Below are 17,850 nucleotides of genomic sequence, written 5' to 3'. Positions count from 1 at the left end.
GTGAATAGGAAGTCGTTGCTCTTGGAGTGTAACAGTGGCATTCTCTTGACCTTGCTTTGTGGACAAGCTCAGTAGAAGTTTACGTGACCCTGAGGTCATTATATTGGCTTTGAGTGTAACTGTTCTTCATTCCTCTAGAAGCAGTTAGACGTTTGATGACCTGTTATCTTGTGAACAAGATGTGCTTACCGGTACATTATGAGAAGGATATATGTTCTACATTTCCGATCAGGAAACTAAAGATTATGGCATTGACGTTTAATAAAAAGGTAGTGCGAGCTTTTGCAGTGGTCTCAAATGAATATCTGTCGTTGCATAATGATTGTCAATAGCGGGTTATGTAGTAATTGTCGACCAGGGTTACCTTTCTTGTGTGTGATCTCAAGTCTGTGCATCCTCTCCTTGGTGGCCTTCAGTTCCTGCCTCGTCTCTGCAAGTTGTCTTCTCAGATCAGTGACGGTTTCAGACATGTGCTGCAAGACATGGGTTATGAACATGGGTAAATGAGCTTGAATGAGAAAGGACCGCTTATTTAACAGTAACATCTTAGACACAGGAAATATTTGGTTCAGCTGCAACTAATATCCCCTGGAACTGTCTATCGATTTACGTGTATTTGAGAGATACATGTCAGATCAAGATCTTGCAATGTCACTTCTCAATAGGAATAGTGAACTCCATGGTCTTGAACATCACTAACATGGGAGTGATGGAGTAACAGCAATGATTCAAACTTATCAAATTGACTATACCTGTGGTTTACTGGCGTCCCCATGTTTCCTGTGGCTGCCTCCAGGTTCCGATAAATCTGTAATTTACAGACAAATTTTATTTTATATAACAACACATTTACTTACAGAAACCAGTAACTATGCATCGTTTTATCATAATGAAAACACAGGACGACATTAAGTCATTTTACCCTAACGCTTTCAGAAAGGAACTCGGGATTATACGTGATCGGATTAAGTTTATTACAAGTTACATGTATCAACTTTAGAATCGAGTTCATCTGACTTCACAACCATTGTCTGTTATTCAGGTTTGTCCTCAAAGGGAGGATAAACAATTCAGATGACATCCATTTATATATTCTACTTGTCGATGGGGTGATGTATCACTTGCTTCTTATCGGTGTTAGCATCTACTGTAACATTGAAGTTATCCATACATAAAACAAATACCGATCCTTTTCCAGCGTACCTGTGGTGTCCTGAAAATCCTCACCACCAACGTCCGTCATTGTATCTGCTGCAGTAACTGAAACAGTAAGATCTGCAGCTATAGGATTTACAGTTTTACTATAATAATATAAGTAAGACGATAACAAAACAAAATTTCTGATATTTTATTGATTGAAGTGGAAAATGTCTTCTGCGTTCCAACTCTTCAAAATGTATTTTTGTGCATGTTATTAATGAGGTGAACACACTGGAATGTCTTTGTCATCTCATGTACCCCTAACCCAGCTTCTAGGTGGGTCTTGTCTTGTAGCTGTAGTTACGTACAGATCTTCTTGAGTAATGGTGTTTCTGATCACAGTTTGTACTCACAGATTCCACTGGTTTCTGAGGACTGAGGAGAACCTGGTCTTGTCTCCCACATTGAGAGCCGAATGTCTGAAGCAATCCGGGTAACATGGGAGAATCAATACATAATAAAGTACTGTAGAAAACAGGAAAAAAACACCCTGCTTTATGCTGTTACTCTGTACCCCTAAAATGTACACACCTACAAATATGATATGTCGAAATAACTCACTTTGGCCTAACTGGGCATTCAGTGGAATGTGTAAAAGGTTGTCCAGAAAAGCATGTTTACACGTAAAATCGAGCAAAACCTTGAAAATAAATACTAGCTGCTGAAAACAATAGATCAGACCCCAAAGCCAAGTTCAGAACAAGTCACTCCGTGGACTTAGCCACTGTTTTTTTAACGATTAGTTAGACTTCCAAACTAGTTCACCTTTTCAGACATACGACCTACAACATGTACCTGCCAGCTGTGCTCGTTCCATCTCCTTCATGTCCTGTAATTGTTGCTTCAAGTTTGCCACTTCTTCTGACAGGTCTTGTACCACTTTGTCGTGTTCCTGCATGTATTAGATATTTTGTCTTTGTTAATATATATACATATATATATATATATATATATATATATATATATATATATATATATATATATATATATATATATATATATATATATATATATATATATATATATATATATATATATACATACATACATACATACATACATACATACATACATACATACATACATACATACATACATACATACATACATATATATATATATACTGGTCTTGTACCACTTTGTCGTGTTCCTGCATGTACTAGATATTTTGTCTTTGTTTATATATATATATATATATATCAGGGAAAAACGCAGGACTTTAAAATAAATTAGAAATTACGGCGGGAAATTTTACGAATCCTAACACATGTGGTTAAATACCACCAACATTGCAACATTAAACTTGATGCTATAAGCTAGATGAGTGACAGGCGTGTTGATCACAGATACCTGCTTGTCCACGTATCTTCTATCTTGGACACCATGTGCAGGCAATGAATGTGGATCTGAAATAGAGTTCTGAGTCAGCAGTTTGTTCGTTTAGCAATTTGTAACATACAATGGACATTACAGTAGACCTAAAGTTGGATTGATTCCGTTTGTAACATCATCTGTAAAGACGTCAAAAGTGGCATGCAAATAATCAGAAAGGCAGGTACACTGTTTTCACAAGTTAACCATTCTTAACGAAAGCATTAATAAAGAGTGAAAATGGAATGTGCATCGTAGAATTCTACTAGATTCCTGGAGGATATGGAGAATTCTTTATTTCCAGGGATCACGGAGCATAGCGTCATAGCTATGGCCAATAAAAATGAAGCATGCCTTTATGTTGCTTTGTATGCTATAGTTATGATTAAATCAATATCAACATTACTTGGCGAATCACTCAGAATTATTAGGGCTGTTATAGACGAGGGGCGACAACTAAACGACCTTGGCCTAGAAAATGAAATGACTCAGGTATTGATCTCCCTATCTTGAATACAGCATGCATGTATCAAGTCTATGGGCACCCGATCCAGTTTCTCGCTTCCCGTGTTAAGCCTGTAATGCTGAAGGACAATTTTAACTGTGATCTTCACAGGATATATCACTATATGTCACACGTGTTCCTGATTGTACTGGCCCTGCCAGTTGAGATACCATGTCACAGATAGCCATGGACACAGTCACACACTGACCAGTCACACACTGACCAGTCCACTACTGCAGAGCGTCATCCAGGCTACGGCGTTGTTAGCAACGTATAAGAGAAACATTAGGATGACTGCTCTGACATGTTACCCACGGAAAGGCCGAACTGGCTTGCATCACACCGAGTTGGAATATGGGCACGATATAGTTGATGGTATTAATATACAAATGATGTGCTGGGAGTCCAAACTGAAAGTACAGATAACTTACTTATGAAAGATGCTACAACCATGGCCTTTAGCTATAACCTATGACCGGAAGTGACGAAATGCATACTAGAATATTTACTTTTAATTATATTATTTGAACAAAGATCCTGGTTTAGAGTACTAATGCAGAAATGATGACATTACCCAAATGAACAATATTTCAAATAGAAGAGACTAAACCCTTTCCACATCCATCACCACATTCGAGTGTAAAACTGTGGCTATTTCATGAGTATGTATTTGTTTCGGCAGAGTTACAGCTGTATGATGTTGTGTGTAAAACAATTCGAGCCTGGACCAGGCATTCCAAAAATCAAAACAAAAGCGATTCGAAGCAAAGATGCCAAGTAAGAATCTAATCATTTCTGAACAGGCCTTTCGTAAAAATGTACGAATGAACAGCATATGCTTATGCTCTAGATTAAACGTATGCATAATTCTTTATGAAAACATAATAATAGAATTACAAGCAGATTTAATACACTTTAAGACTCATAATTTCTTTCCAAACATTTGTTCTCATTAAACCCCTAAGATTAATGTCATATAACATATCCAAACATATTACAAGCATTTAATTGTACGTGCTATTGGTGATATTTTAAATATACTGAACGATTCCCGTTAGGACGACACAATAGTAAATGACAAGCGTCATTGTCAGCCTCATTACACAAAAGTAGCAAGCAAGTTTCCTGATACTGACTTTCATTTGATCCAAAACACTTGTGCATTTACCAGCTCACCTGACATACACGTGTTTAAAGACAGGAAAAAACAAGACAGAGTCTGCTCCGTGTCCAGCACGTAAACTCGTCCCTTACCTACGAAGTCCTGCAGTTGGACTTCAATCTGGATGTCTTTCACTGCAGAATCTAACCCTTGGAGGCATTCCAGGATCATTGCTCTCACATCTTCATGTTTACTGATCATCCCCAGGGCGTCTTCTGTGCTTCTATGATGAAAGGTAAATATCACAGAACCAGTTGTAACTCTCCCTAGACAAGCCTCAAAAGAACGTGTGATATTTTCTTTAAATCGAGTAAAATGACTGTTTCTGGTCTCGTTGTCGACCTGAAGGTTGAGGGTGTCTGGTTTGCAAAACCACGTTGTTTCTGATTTATCGCCCTCAGAATAATCTGCCGTCGAATCAAATATACATCTGTATTCTGCAATGAAAGAAAGTGTTCTGAGAGTATGCAACCCATCAATATCACAGAGATAATTTGAGACTTTTGCTTGAAATGTGTGCCGACACTGGTTTGCTGATTAGTATATATCTCACCTAATTTCCACTCAATGTGTAAAAGGTGTCGGCTTCTGTGTCATAGTTCAACACTTTTTAGACAAAACCTAAAATGGATGGTTTCACCACTGAAATAGTGTCCTGAATATATCAACGATTAGGCGGTTACGTATCTTATTGTGAGCAACACGTGCACTTGTCTGGCATCAATCTAGCGTAAATGAAAAATTCACAATACCTGAATATGCATTGAATATTCATTGAGGATATGAACTTTTCTTCTTATGATTATGTAATTATTTCACTTCATATGTGTGCAATGAAAGGAACAAAAAGATGTTTTTTTTAGTATGGAACAATCAGAATATGGACGTAAGGTTTGTCCAAATTAAGACATGCCCTTGATCTATATGAAATATTGTTTGAGTTAGGTATTCTGCCATCAGATATGCTTTAATCAAATTTGAATTGACTTTATTATCTGAAACAATGATAATGAATCATTAAACGTTTTTGACAAACTCGCTCCTAGTCAGTCAATATTCATAATTGTTTTGTCTATAAAAACAACACAAACCAATGCAATGAACAAGACAATACCTCTAAATATGTGTTCATCTGATTTCATAAAATGTACAACTAATCTTCGTTAATATTATCAGTTTTAGTTATAAGTTGGAATTAAATAGCTGTTTATTAACCTGTTCACAAGAAACTGCAATATTTATGTCAACGTATTGAATATTGTACATCACAGTTAACAATAGCACATGTTGCAGTAATGGCTACCTGTGATCTTCTAACACTTGTGTACAGGCTTAATATGTGGTATAGTACACGTACTGAGTCAAGTTCCCAAATAAATATTATTCAAACAACCAAAACCTTTCAAAGAATAAAAACGCATACCTTATATCTACATATGATACGGTGTTGAACATGGATATATGTAGATACTGAAATCAGTTTAATGAAACAAATATCTGAACGATACGCAAAATATACATCACAATACTAAATGTGCAATCGGAATGGTATGGGCATTGTGTTTACTCTTGTTCAACTGACATTCACCTAAAAAAACTGCCGAATATGTGCAACAATGTTGACGCGTGACATCACTACCAATGACCGATATCTTTCAAAATGGCCGCTTCGCGGACAAGGGTACACATGATTTTCTGAAGACTCTTTCCTTGATTCAGGGATCTTTTGTACATAACTTTGAGATGTAAGTAATCAGAAGTATTCTGACTATCTATGTATTGTTATGTGTTTTTATCGTTTACATTGTAAATGACGAAAGAAACCAGAATTGCCGACAAGTACTGTTGTCGTTCTGCCTGATCTTGCGTCAGTCATGGCGTCACGTTGCACTAAAAGTTTGACAATTTCTTATAAATTATCAAATGACTGCATTGTATATATTTTTAATTTGCTGTTTCTTGCTACGATAGTCTTCCTCTGAATATTCTAAGCGTATTGAGCCATTGTAAGCAGTGATTTCAAGGGTGGATGTTGGAAAATTTCCGAAAAAGCTACGCAGAGTAAAATCATAAAATTTTTCTTTGTTTACATTTCAAACAAGCGCAGTCTTTCGAGCACAGCGTTAGTTTTCGTACCAATTATCTTTCGTTTCGTTTTATCTAGACAGTTCGTATTGGTGACAAAGACTATTTGTAATTTGATTCTAAGATGTGAGGGGAATTCAATAATGCATCTGTCGCAGCTGACTGTTAAATATACGTGATGTTATAGGCGTCTCAATGCCGGCCTTCTCGAAACGTGATTTTGTAAACACTATCCAATATGGCGGAAAGCGCACTCCGGCATTCGTGTAGTGTATTTTCGAAAACATCCCAATCGATTCTGGGTTCATCGGCGACGTTTCAGAATTATCATTACTGGTTACATGAAAACTTGATATCAGTGATCATTAATATGCTATTTTTGAAATTCAATACTCCAGTAATTATCCGAATTTCACATTTCAAAACATACAGCAGATAGTTCTGAATCGCGATTTTGTGTAGTGTGAAACATGACGACATTTACGATGAAGACTATTTTGAAAGGCTTTTGAAATTTTGAAATTTTAAGCACTTTAGCTTGGTCTGAGATAATAGTGGATGGTATCAGGAAACGGGGAATTTTCCGCGAAATTCAAAACTGTTATATAGATATATATGTGTGTGTGGTATATTTGGAATTTTATTGGACTTCACAGTGAGGGATGAAGAGGAAGGACATATATGTCCCTGTGGCATCCAGGGGTAACTTTACTTTGAACATATCTATAGTCCAAACTTTGAACTTAATAAAAAAAAAATGTTATGAATTTAATATCATTTCATTTGTCTCTGACATCTAGATGCTCACTCAGTGGGATACATCGGGTTTCAGGTAACTTTATTTGTTGTTTATGGATACGAACCCGGGCTCTCAAATTTTCTGATTGAGCAATATACTGTTCATTACAGCCTGTGCATGTAATGGCATATATACTCTCCCAAAGAGAACCGCATAATAAAAATTGCAATTTCAGGCAGCAATGAAGTAAGCGTGATTAATTTTGCAAAAGAGTTTGTTGTCTTTGTTGGTCCTATGGTGTGTATGTCTTGAAACATCACAACAACACGCACCATCCGTAAAATACCCGACAGCGTATTTAACAGTAAAATTTTCAATACCGGCGTGTAGTGTCACAGAATACACAACTCACATGCAATGCACGTGAACTTTGGGGATCAAATAGTCTCAATGATAGGTATAAAAGGTTGATAGCAGTCTGTCGATTATTCACAGTGACTGTATTTTGAATATTGTTAACGAACGCAACATGCCACTTCTAACTGAAGCCAACCGTCACATCGCCGTTGGTCTCCTCGAAGCTGGCTAGTCTATACGTGCAGTTCCCCGACGCATGAATGTTTACCAAAGCACCGTTTCACAACTCTGGGAAAGATATCGAAGACAAAATTCGGTAGCAGATGTCCCTCGTATTGGGCGACCTCGGTGGTGGGGTGGAGAAGTGATTTTGTGATGATGCAGGGCAACCCGCCAGCTCAAAGGTAGTGTGACGAAATCCTACGCCAACACTTCCTTCTAATCATTGATCTCCAGAGGGAGTTGTTTTAACAGGGCAATGCCCGGTCCCCTACAGCACGTCACACTAGAGACTTCCTCCAGAACCACAATATCAATGTGCTACCCTGACCATCGAGATCACCGGACTTAATCGAACCTCTGTGGGGTGCCCTGGACAGACGGGTGCGACGCCGTAACCCTCAGCCTCAGACACTTCAGCAACTCGCACAGGCAATAGTGATATGAAGTCTGTTTTATTGAAGCATATGCGTTTGCATGCCTGTCTACTAATGACAATATGCAGTGCAGAACGTCACTCACTGATCCCATGCAATTTGAACTGAACACCTATCAGGATATAAAACCATACACAAAATACACTGCTTTCTGTATCTGTCACATTATGCAATTACACAGACAGGCACATGATATATTATAATGTTGGTTGTTTGCAAACGAACTGCATCCATTTTTCTCGGATGATTGGATCAAGTGGAAAATGGTGCAAACTCAGATTGTCCATTTCAATTCCTGCATTTTACCGGGACTAAAGACGGTGTCCCGCCACGCAGTAGTTCACCGCGTCGGTATTTCTTAACTGGTTTGAACGGAAATGAAGAGAACATTTATTTACAAACCCTAACATAACTCTTGCTTGTCAACGGTATAAGACTCCACATCGAAACGTCGCATCGTATACAATAAAAGAATGTGTTATGCATAAAGAGTCATACTATGTTATGGCTCACCATACTTCTAAAATGCCAAGTGTCTCCATATGCACCCACAATGAAAAGTCAGTGTATCGACAAATGAACCAGGCAATGGAAAGTCTCCCATACACTAGTACACACCCACCCACTCTGACTGGGTTCGGTCTCAACGATCTTTCGTTTCGAGTGAAGTAAAGCCAATTACAACATATTGCACGCTTGATTCGCTATTGTACGCTTATGATTTTGTTATTAGTTTTTTGGTGACAATCAGCAATGTATACTATATGTCATGACCAAGTGATAATTGTGTTTCAGTTATGTTTGAGTTTGTGGTTGCACGTGACCTTTGAAAGATATAGGAGTGCTAGATAATTTTATTAAATGGTTTGAAAAAAAAATATATCATTGGTAGATTAGATGAATAACTGAAATGGTTAGTGGCTGCACTATCAAAGAGTGTTGGTGCCAAGCAGGATATGGCAGAGTAGTTGGTGAGGAAGTTTCTTGTTGAATCTTTTAGAGCAATAAACAAAATATGTCCGTTTGCCTGACGTGATCAGAGGGCGGACGGTTTGTATCATGCTAGGGTTGATGATCTCTCCAAAACGATAATAAAGTAATGTATTATTGATAAAATTGAAAGTATTTGGTAATGCCTTTTAGTGACAATCGCGTTTGTGAGTATATGATCTATTGTTTCCAGATGTGTTTTGATGGCTAAACAGGCATCGTGTGACATTCACGTGTATAACCAAAAAAACACGTTAAGATCACGCATCCCCTGCCAAGGCCACCTCCACCGCCTCCGCCAACAAAGAAAGAACAACAAAAAGTGATGCGCAAACAAGAACATCCAAACTGCATGGTCGAGTCGATGTTTTCGTGACTATACTTTTGTGCAGGGTGTATTGCATTTTCCCTGAATGCTTTGATTCAGTGTAATGTTTGTTTGTGAATGGTACAATTTGTAAATGAAACATCTTATGTTTTTTGAAGAAGTAAATGTAAACTTGTAGGTTAATGCATTATTGCAGACTACGAAGTGAAAGTGTATACAGTGTGCAGAGTTTACATGTAACGACGTGCGGTGTGACATGTAGCTTGGTCTAGTGATCTGCATATGTCGCTTGTCATGTCCTGTCTGAATGGCAAGTGGTCGTTCAGTAGTTCATGGATGTAGTTGTCATGGCTGTATTTACAGCGATATGTCATGCAAATAATGGTATTTTGACATTTGTTCTGTATTAAATAAGCATTGAAATGTGCATCAAATGTGCTTGCGTTTTTTCCAACACTTACTGCGTCATCCCAAAACTCAAATAGTCCATCAAATTCGACGGGAGATTTCGCAATTTTTGTCTTAAAGGTCACACGCAACCAAAAAAATAAAACATAATAAAAACACAGTTATCACTTGTTCATGATACATAAAATCTATTGATGATTGAGAAAAAACCCCAAAGAAACAAGACTATAATCGCAAATCAAAAGTGCAATATTTTGTACTTGGGTTTATCTCCCTCGACCGCGATACCGAACCCAGTCAAGTGTAACGAAGCCTTCTCATTGGCGCTGGTTAGCTGGGGCTCTTTGTTTATGGCTTATAAGCCCAAAAGGTGTTAAGTTCAAGTTGCCTGTGGTCAGTGATTGACGTTGTGCATTGCATATTGTCATTAGCAGACAAGTGGGCAGATGTATATGTGTCATTGAGTTTTCTCTGTGACGGAGTCTGCTTATCACAATCAGCATATTCTTGTTTATGTAACGAGTAGACTATTTACTTGTTTGTGTCACAACATAGATTAGACTACTGCTCACGACCTCATACTCCGTGCAGGCATACAGTTTCAAGCTCCGCAAACCTATTCACTTAGCATATTTTGTTTTACCTCAGCGCAGCACAGCTGTTGTAGCCACTTTTTTCCCAAAGGCGCAAACTAGTGAACAGTTTGAAATCCGATTTTTCGGGTGTTTTTTCATTGCGTTTTTTCAACTTTATAGGTTGCATTTGTTGAATTTGCATTTTTGATGATTCATTTCGGTAAGGGCATACCGAAAGTTACCAGAATCTGCAAAGTTGCATGAGACCTTTTAAGGATGCCAATCAATAAGTCTGCTTCATGTTTCACATATGAAAGTATACATTGGTGGAAAATATTAGAAAATAGAGGACATTAATTTGAACAAAAACTGTACAGACACGTTCAAAATGCAGTTGTCTTACCTTGGTCTTGCTGCCTTGCTGACTGAATCGTTCCTGTAAGCCGTACTCTCACTGTGGTATCCTCCACGGTTGTTGTAACTTTCTTCAGAAATGATAAGACAGTGTTTCTCAGATCAGTGAATTTGTTAAACATGTTGAAAGCGTCAGCCTCTGTGTCATGTCCGAAGACAAGTATGACCTTTTGTTCAGGATTCCGTAAACTCGCCAGCTTCACACTAGGAGGTCTGTCAAAGTGACGCATCATGTTACACAAATGTTCATTGATTCTTCGTGTAAGTGTGATCTCACACTGCCTGGATTTGGGAATGCATGTCCATTCTGTAAAATATATCCAAGACCTGTCCTCGTTGTTCGTGAAATCCACCGTAAAGACGTCTTCTTTATCATAATAACCTGAGATTAAGACACACAACAGATATTAATCTGGTAACGGTACGAAAATCAGTTTTCATCTTTGCAGTGCAAAGAAATGGCCAAGTTTATGTCAGTTGATGGAACTATGCCCTTTCAGGTGAATTGTGCTCCAGTCTCGTGTGTTATTATGTCACTATAAATACTCCTACTGTCAAACAATGTGTGTTATTATGTCACTATAAATACTCCTACTGTCAAACAATGTGTGTTATTATGTCACTATAAATACTCCTACTGTCAAACAATGTGTGTTATTATGTCACTATAAATACTCCTACTGTCAGACAATGTCAACAATGTCGCACAACCTTGTTCTTGACATCATCAGAAGATTTCGTCGCCAATGTGACACTTATCATTATGAAGTTCACCGAAGATTTCAGCTGAACAAAGTCCAAATTTATTACGTGTGCAAGCACTTCATCGTGTACCAAACGATGTGAAGACAATACACAAAGCCGGCATTTGGAGTACTAACTTCCTAAAAAAACTCTAAAAAACTGTGTTCATGCTCAATTTAGGCATCAACAACCAAGCAAAGAGCGTGCATACAAATTGACCAATTGCTTACGAAAACATTGCTGTTGTGCATAGAATAGGGCGTGTGTGCGTGCCTGCATGTGTGCGTGCGTGCGTGCGTGCGCGTATGTGTGGAGGGGGGTAGTTGTATTTCTTAATTTTGAGGGTCTATTGTCTTTAAGAAGGAAGAAACAGAATAAGGTCTGTGGATAGTAAACATCTCTCTTTATTGCAATGGGTGCAACGTTTCGGTGAAGGCAGCACCAATACCAAGCAAGGGACACAGAGAGATGAATCAAGGAATATATATATATATCTATATATATATATATATATATATATCACTACATACATTTAAAATTTACCTTTTGGTATAATGTTGGTAGATGATTCAGGTGTTCGTGTAGTTTCCTTCTTGTTTGCCATCCTTATTAACAGAAAAAGAACGTAGTTATAAAAATGTGAGAAGCACACATACCTAAAGGACATTACGGCATTTGATCCAGCTTATTCGCATGCACGATGACCCGTTCAGTTTAACCCTAAAGGCTCTAAATATTCAGAAACAATGCATCTACACTGAGTCATGTGAACTTCAAAACGTGTCGGTTACAGAGTCAGGAATGTCTAGTCTAGTCACATGGAACAGTCGTACATCGTAAACATCATATATAGTATTATATATACTACCCATCAAAGGTTTAATCTCACTAGTGTAAAAGTAGTCACTTACTTCAGTCCACTGTTCTAAACTAGATTTTGCACAATATCCCATACTCTTTAGAGGTATTGTTTACACATGAGCTGAAGTATTGCAAAAAACAATTAGTAACGTTGAAAAGATTGTTGTCATGATTTCAGTAAATAATGAAAATCAGTGAAAACTGGCGAATTCTTAGCCAAACTGTACTTCAAAACGTAGCCGTTTACATGCACGATATTTGCACGTGATTCTAAAAATTTCATTGCATGATCTTGGTGCAATTCATCTGCATAAGGTTCGCAGCTGGTTCCCCCAAGTGAATGGAGAAAATATCATCGACATACATTTGCCCCTCTCCGTAACCTCCAAGAAGACTCGTCCCCCACTCGATGCTTGCTAAGTGCGAACATACGACAAACCAATCAGAACGCGCGTAATGGATGCCGTGCTTTGATAAAAATAATCCTGACAATTTAAATCCTTCCTGGCATTGTAGTTTTGTTATGAAAATCAGGACAAATCTGTATGATCATAATTAAAGTACAAACAACAGAATCTAACAGAATTGTACTGTCTGATGTGAAGGTTTCGGTTCAGTCTCTAATCGCCCATATCTCCACTCGCCAGCAAAAACAAAACTGACTAATTAGGAAGAAAAAAACTGCACCACCACGCTTTTAATGAAATCGCCCGACCACAGTGATCTTGACTGATTGTTCATTTAAAAATATTCAGTGGAGTAGGAAAATAAGCATATCCAATATGAAATCTATTATGTATTTAGATGAAAAGAATTAACGTTCTTCTTTTAGTAATGTTTATTTTTATAAATGACCCTAAAATTTCAAAGTATAAGCAACTTTTATTCAAAGTTCCATTTCCAAGAGATGCATTTTAGCTTGGCAATAAATTTACATAATTTGTAGTAACTAGTTTTATTTCACTTCTGATCTGGTGAAAGTTTTAACTTCTTTTCTGTTCATAGTTTAAATATTCTTCCTTACTATAAGGCAGATAATATTCAGAGGGTTGTTATTTTCCCCTTTGAAACTAAATAATGTATTATCTAATGTTAATTCCATTCGCCTATCCCGAGCCATGAGGACAATTCTGTCCACACTACCTTCACAAAACTACACTCAAACAGTAGATGCCGTGCAAATTTTCGTGCCTGTTTACAAAATGTGCACACTGGTGGTTCCCTAATTCCAATCTTTCAAGAACAGGGGCGTAGGAACTGTTTTCAGAGAGGGGAAGGGGGTGGTAATATTTCTGAATAGATGTGAAAATCAAATTGAAATTGTAGTTACGGTAAGGTATTAATAGTAAATTAAAGGTAAATTGAATGTATTAAAGGTAAAATACAAGCTCCTTACCGAAGTCGACGTCTGTAGTTCGGAAACACAGGTAAGTGTTGTGTTGAGAAGAATACATGACTTGAGTAATCAGACTAACGGCCACTGTATAGGGTAAATGCATAACAAACTCGCACCTCTCTCCATGTTCGCACCAAGTTGCTGTCGATTTATCAAAGTAAGCCTTCGGCATGTATCCACCTTACCTTGCTATACATGTAACGCTGCTACCACCCTCCAGCCCGGCTGCACACTACCTGTAGTACAGGGTAGACCGCTCCAACATGTCCTCCATCCGGGTCTCGACGCCAGTGTAATCAGCAAAGAGTGTTGCTTGCGTAACATCGGAATTGAAAATCTTTTGTCAGTGCAGTCTGCGTGACTCACATTACAACGACCGAAGGTGCGACAGGTGCGCTCTCTGTTAAATTGTTTAGGCCGCCTCTATCGTCATGTGACAGAACATTGAAAACCGCACAACAGGTTAAAAATACACAGCCTTGTACCGTTTCACATGGCGACGTAGGCAACACCTATGAAGTAGGCTGACATCATAATGTAGTACTGAAGATATGGGAGTTTTATGAATAAAATATTATCATGCATAAGCAGCTATTAATTGTGTTTTGAGAGAATGACTTCAGATTGTGTTGTGGTGACGATTGGCCAACAGTATCCAGAATAATATCGGAATTACCAAGCCACCAAACTCCTAGTTAGAACAGATCAGCCTATATTCGTGTCAAGAAATCTGGTATTAAACATTGTTAGGAAATGTCATCATTCGTTGACATTGTATAGGAGAGAAAATGATCGACTTTATTCTTTAAAGGGGGAGTGTACACGAAAAAATTGCAATTCCATGTGAAACCAAATGGAATTTTGTCGGTAACTAACAACAATGATTGAAAACATACACTCGTTATTACCCTCGATATAAGTGCTGAAATGTTATGTCATTATGAGACCTTTGTCGAGAAAACCAGGCCAGAGTTACCCTCTTTGATTATCATTTTGTATATCAGTGCAACAAAAGTGTTTAAAAATACGCAAGAAGTATTAGAACTGAAAATGTGAGCAACAGTAAGACTGATCGGGTGTATATTCAGTCATAAAACTTACCTCAATTGAAACACTAAATATGCCTCGTATGTGTAACAATATTGACGCATTACTATGGGCAGCTACTTTCACAACTGTGCAACTGTGGTCACTGATAGGTACGCAGAATAGTGGAAGCAAATGTTCTTTGTTTCAAGAAACTAATATGTTTGTATAAATATGACATGTAAGTAGACCGACACATTCTGACAATCTATTGGTTGTTATTTTCTGTTTCTTTTCAATGTGCACAAGGGAAACAGTTAGAAATGAGGAGATATGTTGTCAACGTCAACAGAGGAGTGACGTCACGCTTAGGAAACTGTAACAGATTGTGTTCAATCTAGGAATTCATTACAATACACTTGCTTTCATTTCCTTTTTTCTTGCTGAGATTGTCTTCCAATGAATATCCTGAAACTCGTGGGCTTGTTTATGCAATGCAAAGACGAAGGGATCTCTCAATGTATGATGAAATACACGGTATGAAATATCGTTTGGCTTTGTCTAGATTTCAAACGTGGTTTTTTTGCAAGAGCGGCATTTGTTTTCACATCCAGTGTACATGGGCAGCTATAGATTTCACTGAGACTTTGTATTGGTTGCAAACACCATTTGTCATTCTATTTTAACCTACGTGAGGTAATCAGACATTAGTGAAAGAAAGCTGATAGCGAATTTTATCATCCAAAACTGTGATCCACAAGAGATATCGCTTGTGTGAGATCAGACGATACCTCCTAGGAGATATCGCTTTGACAGTAGATTTTGCGCAATGCCCTGACGAGGCTATGAAGTCACCATACTATGACATCGTTGCACTGCAAATCTAATGCCAGTGCTGTGTTCAGATATCTACAGTTTTCACTGAAAACTAACGAAGAATGACTTGGATAATAAATAAAGTCTCACCCTCGTGTCTACTGATATCAACTATACCAACATTGGTTGATAAAGGCAAAAAGATATCCTCGGCAAGCCTCGGTTATTTGTTACTTTATCAACTCGTTTTGATATATTTGATATCAGTAGACACTTGGTGAGATTCTCTATATAGTAATGAACGAAAATAAACCGACATACGTGTGACTTATCTCTATAACCACGCTGCAATATGGATGAAAGTTCTTTTCCGCAACATTCTGAGCGATTCTCGACTCATGGACGATGTTTTCATGATGATAATTCAGTTAAACAACAACAAGAACATCGGTGTTCACAATGAAGCAGATTATCCTATCCCCCTCAACCCAGCTACATTTGTACTTCTTCATTATCTAAAATAATATACGTTTCTTACATATAGACATATCTGTTTGATCATAAATTTTGTCAGTTCAGCTAAAAAACCCAAAACACTTACACTGGTTCAAAATTACTAACACTTATCACGATTCGTTGATTTGGGCTTAAAGAGAACCAACTTACAATACAGTCAAATCTCGTTAATCCGACCATTTATCCGATAATCGACTTTATCGGACGCCTTTGTTGGTAGCGTATTGAATAAACGTAACTTTTACGTCTCATTTATTCAGTCCGACATCCTCGTTAATCTGATATGTCGGAATAACTTTCGCAATATCGACTTTCTTGTCGTATGCACTGTCCTAATATCGCCATTGTTGTACACAAATTGCAAATGTGCAGTATTTATTAAGATCGTGTTTGTGCAAGTGGATTATAGCAATTGTACGGTGATTGTAAAGTTGATTGTAGGGGCCTAAGATTGATTGTAACTAAGATTGCTCTGTGCAAGCAGGCCCTGCAGTATTTATTACTTCACAGATCATATAGCACACTTGTATGTATGTATGTATGTATGTATGTATGTATGTATGTATGTATGTATGTATGTATGTATGTATGTATGTATGTATGTATGTATGTATGTATGTATGTATGTATGTATGTATGTATGTATGCTCTGTGCAAGCAGGCCCTGCAGTATTTATTACTTCACAGATCATATAGCACACTTGTATGTATGTATGTATGTATGTATGTATGTATGTATGTATGTATGTATGTATGTATGTATGTATGTATGTATGTATGTATGTATGTATGTATGTATGTATGTATGTATGTATGTATGTATGTATGTATGTATGCTCTGTGCAAGCGGGCCCTGCAGTATTTATTACTTCATAGATCATATAGCACACTTGTATGTATGTATGTATGTATGTATGTATGTATGTATGTATGTATGTATGTATGTATGTATGTATGTATGTATGTATGTATGTATGTATGTATGTATGTATGTATGTATGTATGTATGTATGTATGTATGTATGTATGTATGTATGCTCTGTGCAAGCAGGCCCTGCAGTATTTATTACTTCATAGATCATATAGCACACTTGTATGTATGTATGTATGTATGTATGTATGTATGTATGTATGTATGTATGTATGTATGTATGTATGTATGTATGTAGGTAGGTAGGTAGGTAGGTAGGTAGGTAGGTAGGTAGGTAGGTAGGTAGGTAGGTATGTATGTATGTATGTATGTATGTATGTATGTAGGTAGGTAGGTAGGTAGGTAGGTAGGTAGGTAGGTAGGTAGGTAGGTAGGTAGGTATGTATGTATGTATGTATGTATGTAACTATGTATGTATGTATGTATGTATGTATGTATGTATGTATGTATGTATGTATGTATGTATGTATGTAGGTAGGTAGGTAGGTAGGTAGGTAGGTAGGTAGGTGTGTAGGTATGTATGTATGTATGTATGTATGTATGTATGTATGTATGTATGTATGTATGTATGTATGTATGTATGTATGTATGTATGTATGTATGTATGTAGGTAGGTAGGTAGGTAGGTAGGTATGTATGTATGTATGTATGTATGTATGTATGTATGTATGTAACTATGTATGTATGTATGTATGTATGTATGTATGTATGTATGTATGTATGTAGGTAGGTAGGTAGGTAGGTAGGTAGGTAGGTAGGTAGGTAGGTAG

The 17,850-nt window shown here is 37.4% G+C and overlaps 1 protein-coding gene across 2 annotated transcripts in view; it reads right to left on the bottom strand.

The window, feature by feature from the left end:
* Nucleotides 1-17,850, bottom strand: part of LOC137269890 (uncharacterized) — a 175,733-nt gene that overhangs the window by 23,279 nt on the left and 134,604 nt on the right. The window contains exons 1-10 of one of the 2 annotated variants that reach the window (XM_067803724.1): nucleotides 13,977-14,216; nucleotides 12,078-12,139; nucleotides 10,780-11,172; nucleotides 4,331-4,675; nucleotides 2,551-2,606; nucleotides 1,996-2,092; nucleotides 1,554-1,619; nucleotides 1,204-1,260; nucleotides 753-808; nucleotides 365-473 (exon numbers count right to left, since the gene is read on the bottom strand). In XM_067803724.1, the coding sequence (XP_067659825.1) occupies nucleotides 365-473; nucleotides 753-808; nucleotides 1,204-1,260; nucleotides 1,554-1,619; nucleotides 1,996-2,092; nucleotides 2,551-2,606; nucleotides 4,331-4,675; nucleotides 10,780-11,172; nucleotides 12,078-12,138 (1,240 nt within the window). In that variant the 5' untranslated portion in view covers nucleotide 12,139; nucleotides 13,977-14,216. Of the gene's footprint in view, nucleotides 1-364; nucleotides 474-752; nucleotides 809-1,203; nucleotides 1,261-1,553; nucleotides 1,620-1,995; nucleotides 2,093-2,550; nucleotides 2,607-4,330; nucleotides 4,676-10,779; nucleotides 11,173-12,077; nucleotides 12,140-13,976; nucleotides 14,217-17,850 lie in introns of those variants that run through there. The other variant, XM_067803725.1, reaches the window with a different exon arrangement.

Source organism: Haliotis asinina, unplaced genomic scaffold, assembly GCF_037392515.1.
Source record: "Haliotis asinina isolate JCU_RB_2024 unplaced genomic scaffold, JCU_Hal_asi_v2 scaffold_18, whole genome shotgun sequence".
Classification (NCBI taxonomy): domain Eukaryota; kingdom Metazoa; phylum Mollusca; class Gastropoda; order Lepetellida; family Haliotidae; genus Haliotis; species Haliotis asinina.
This window is presented reverse-complemented; position numbering and strand designations above follow the sequence as displayed.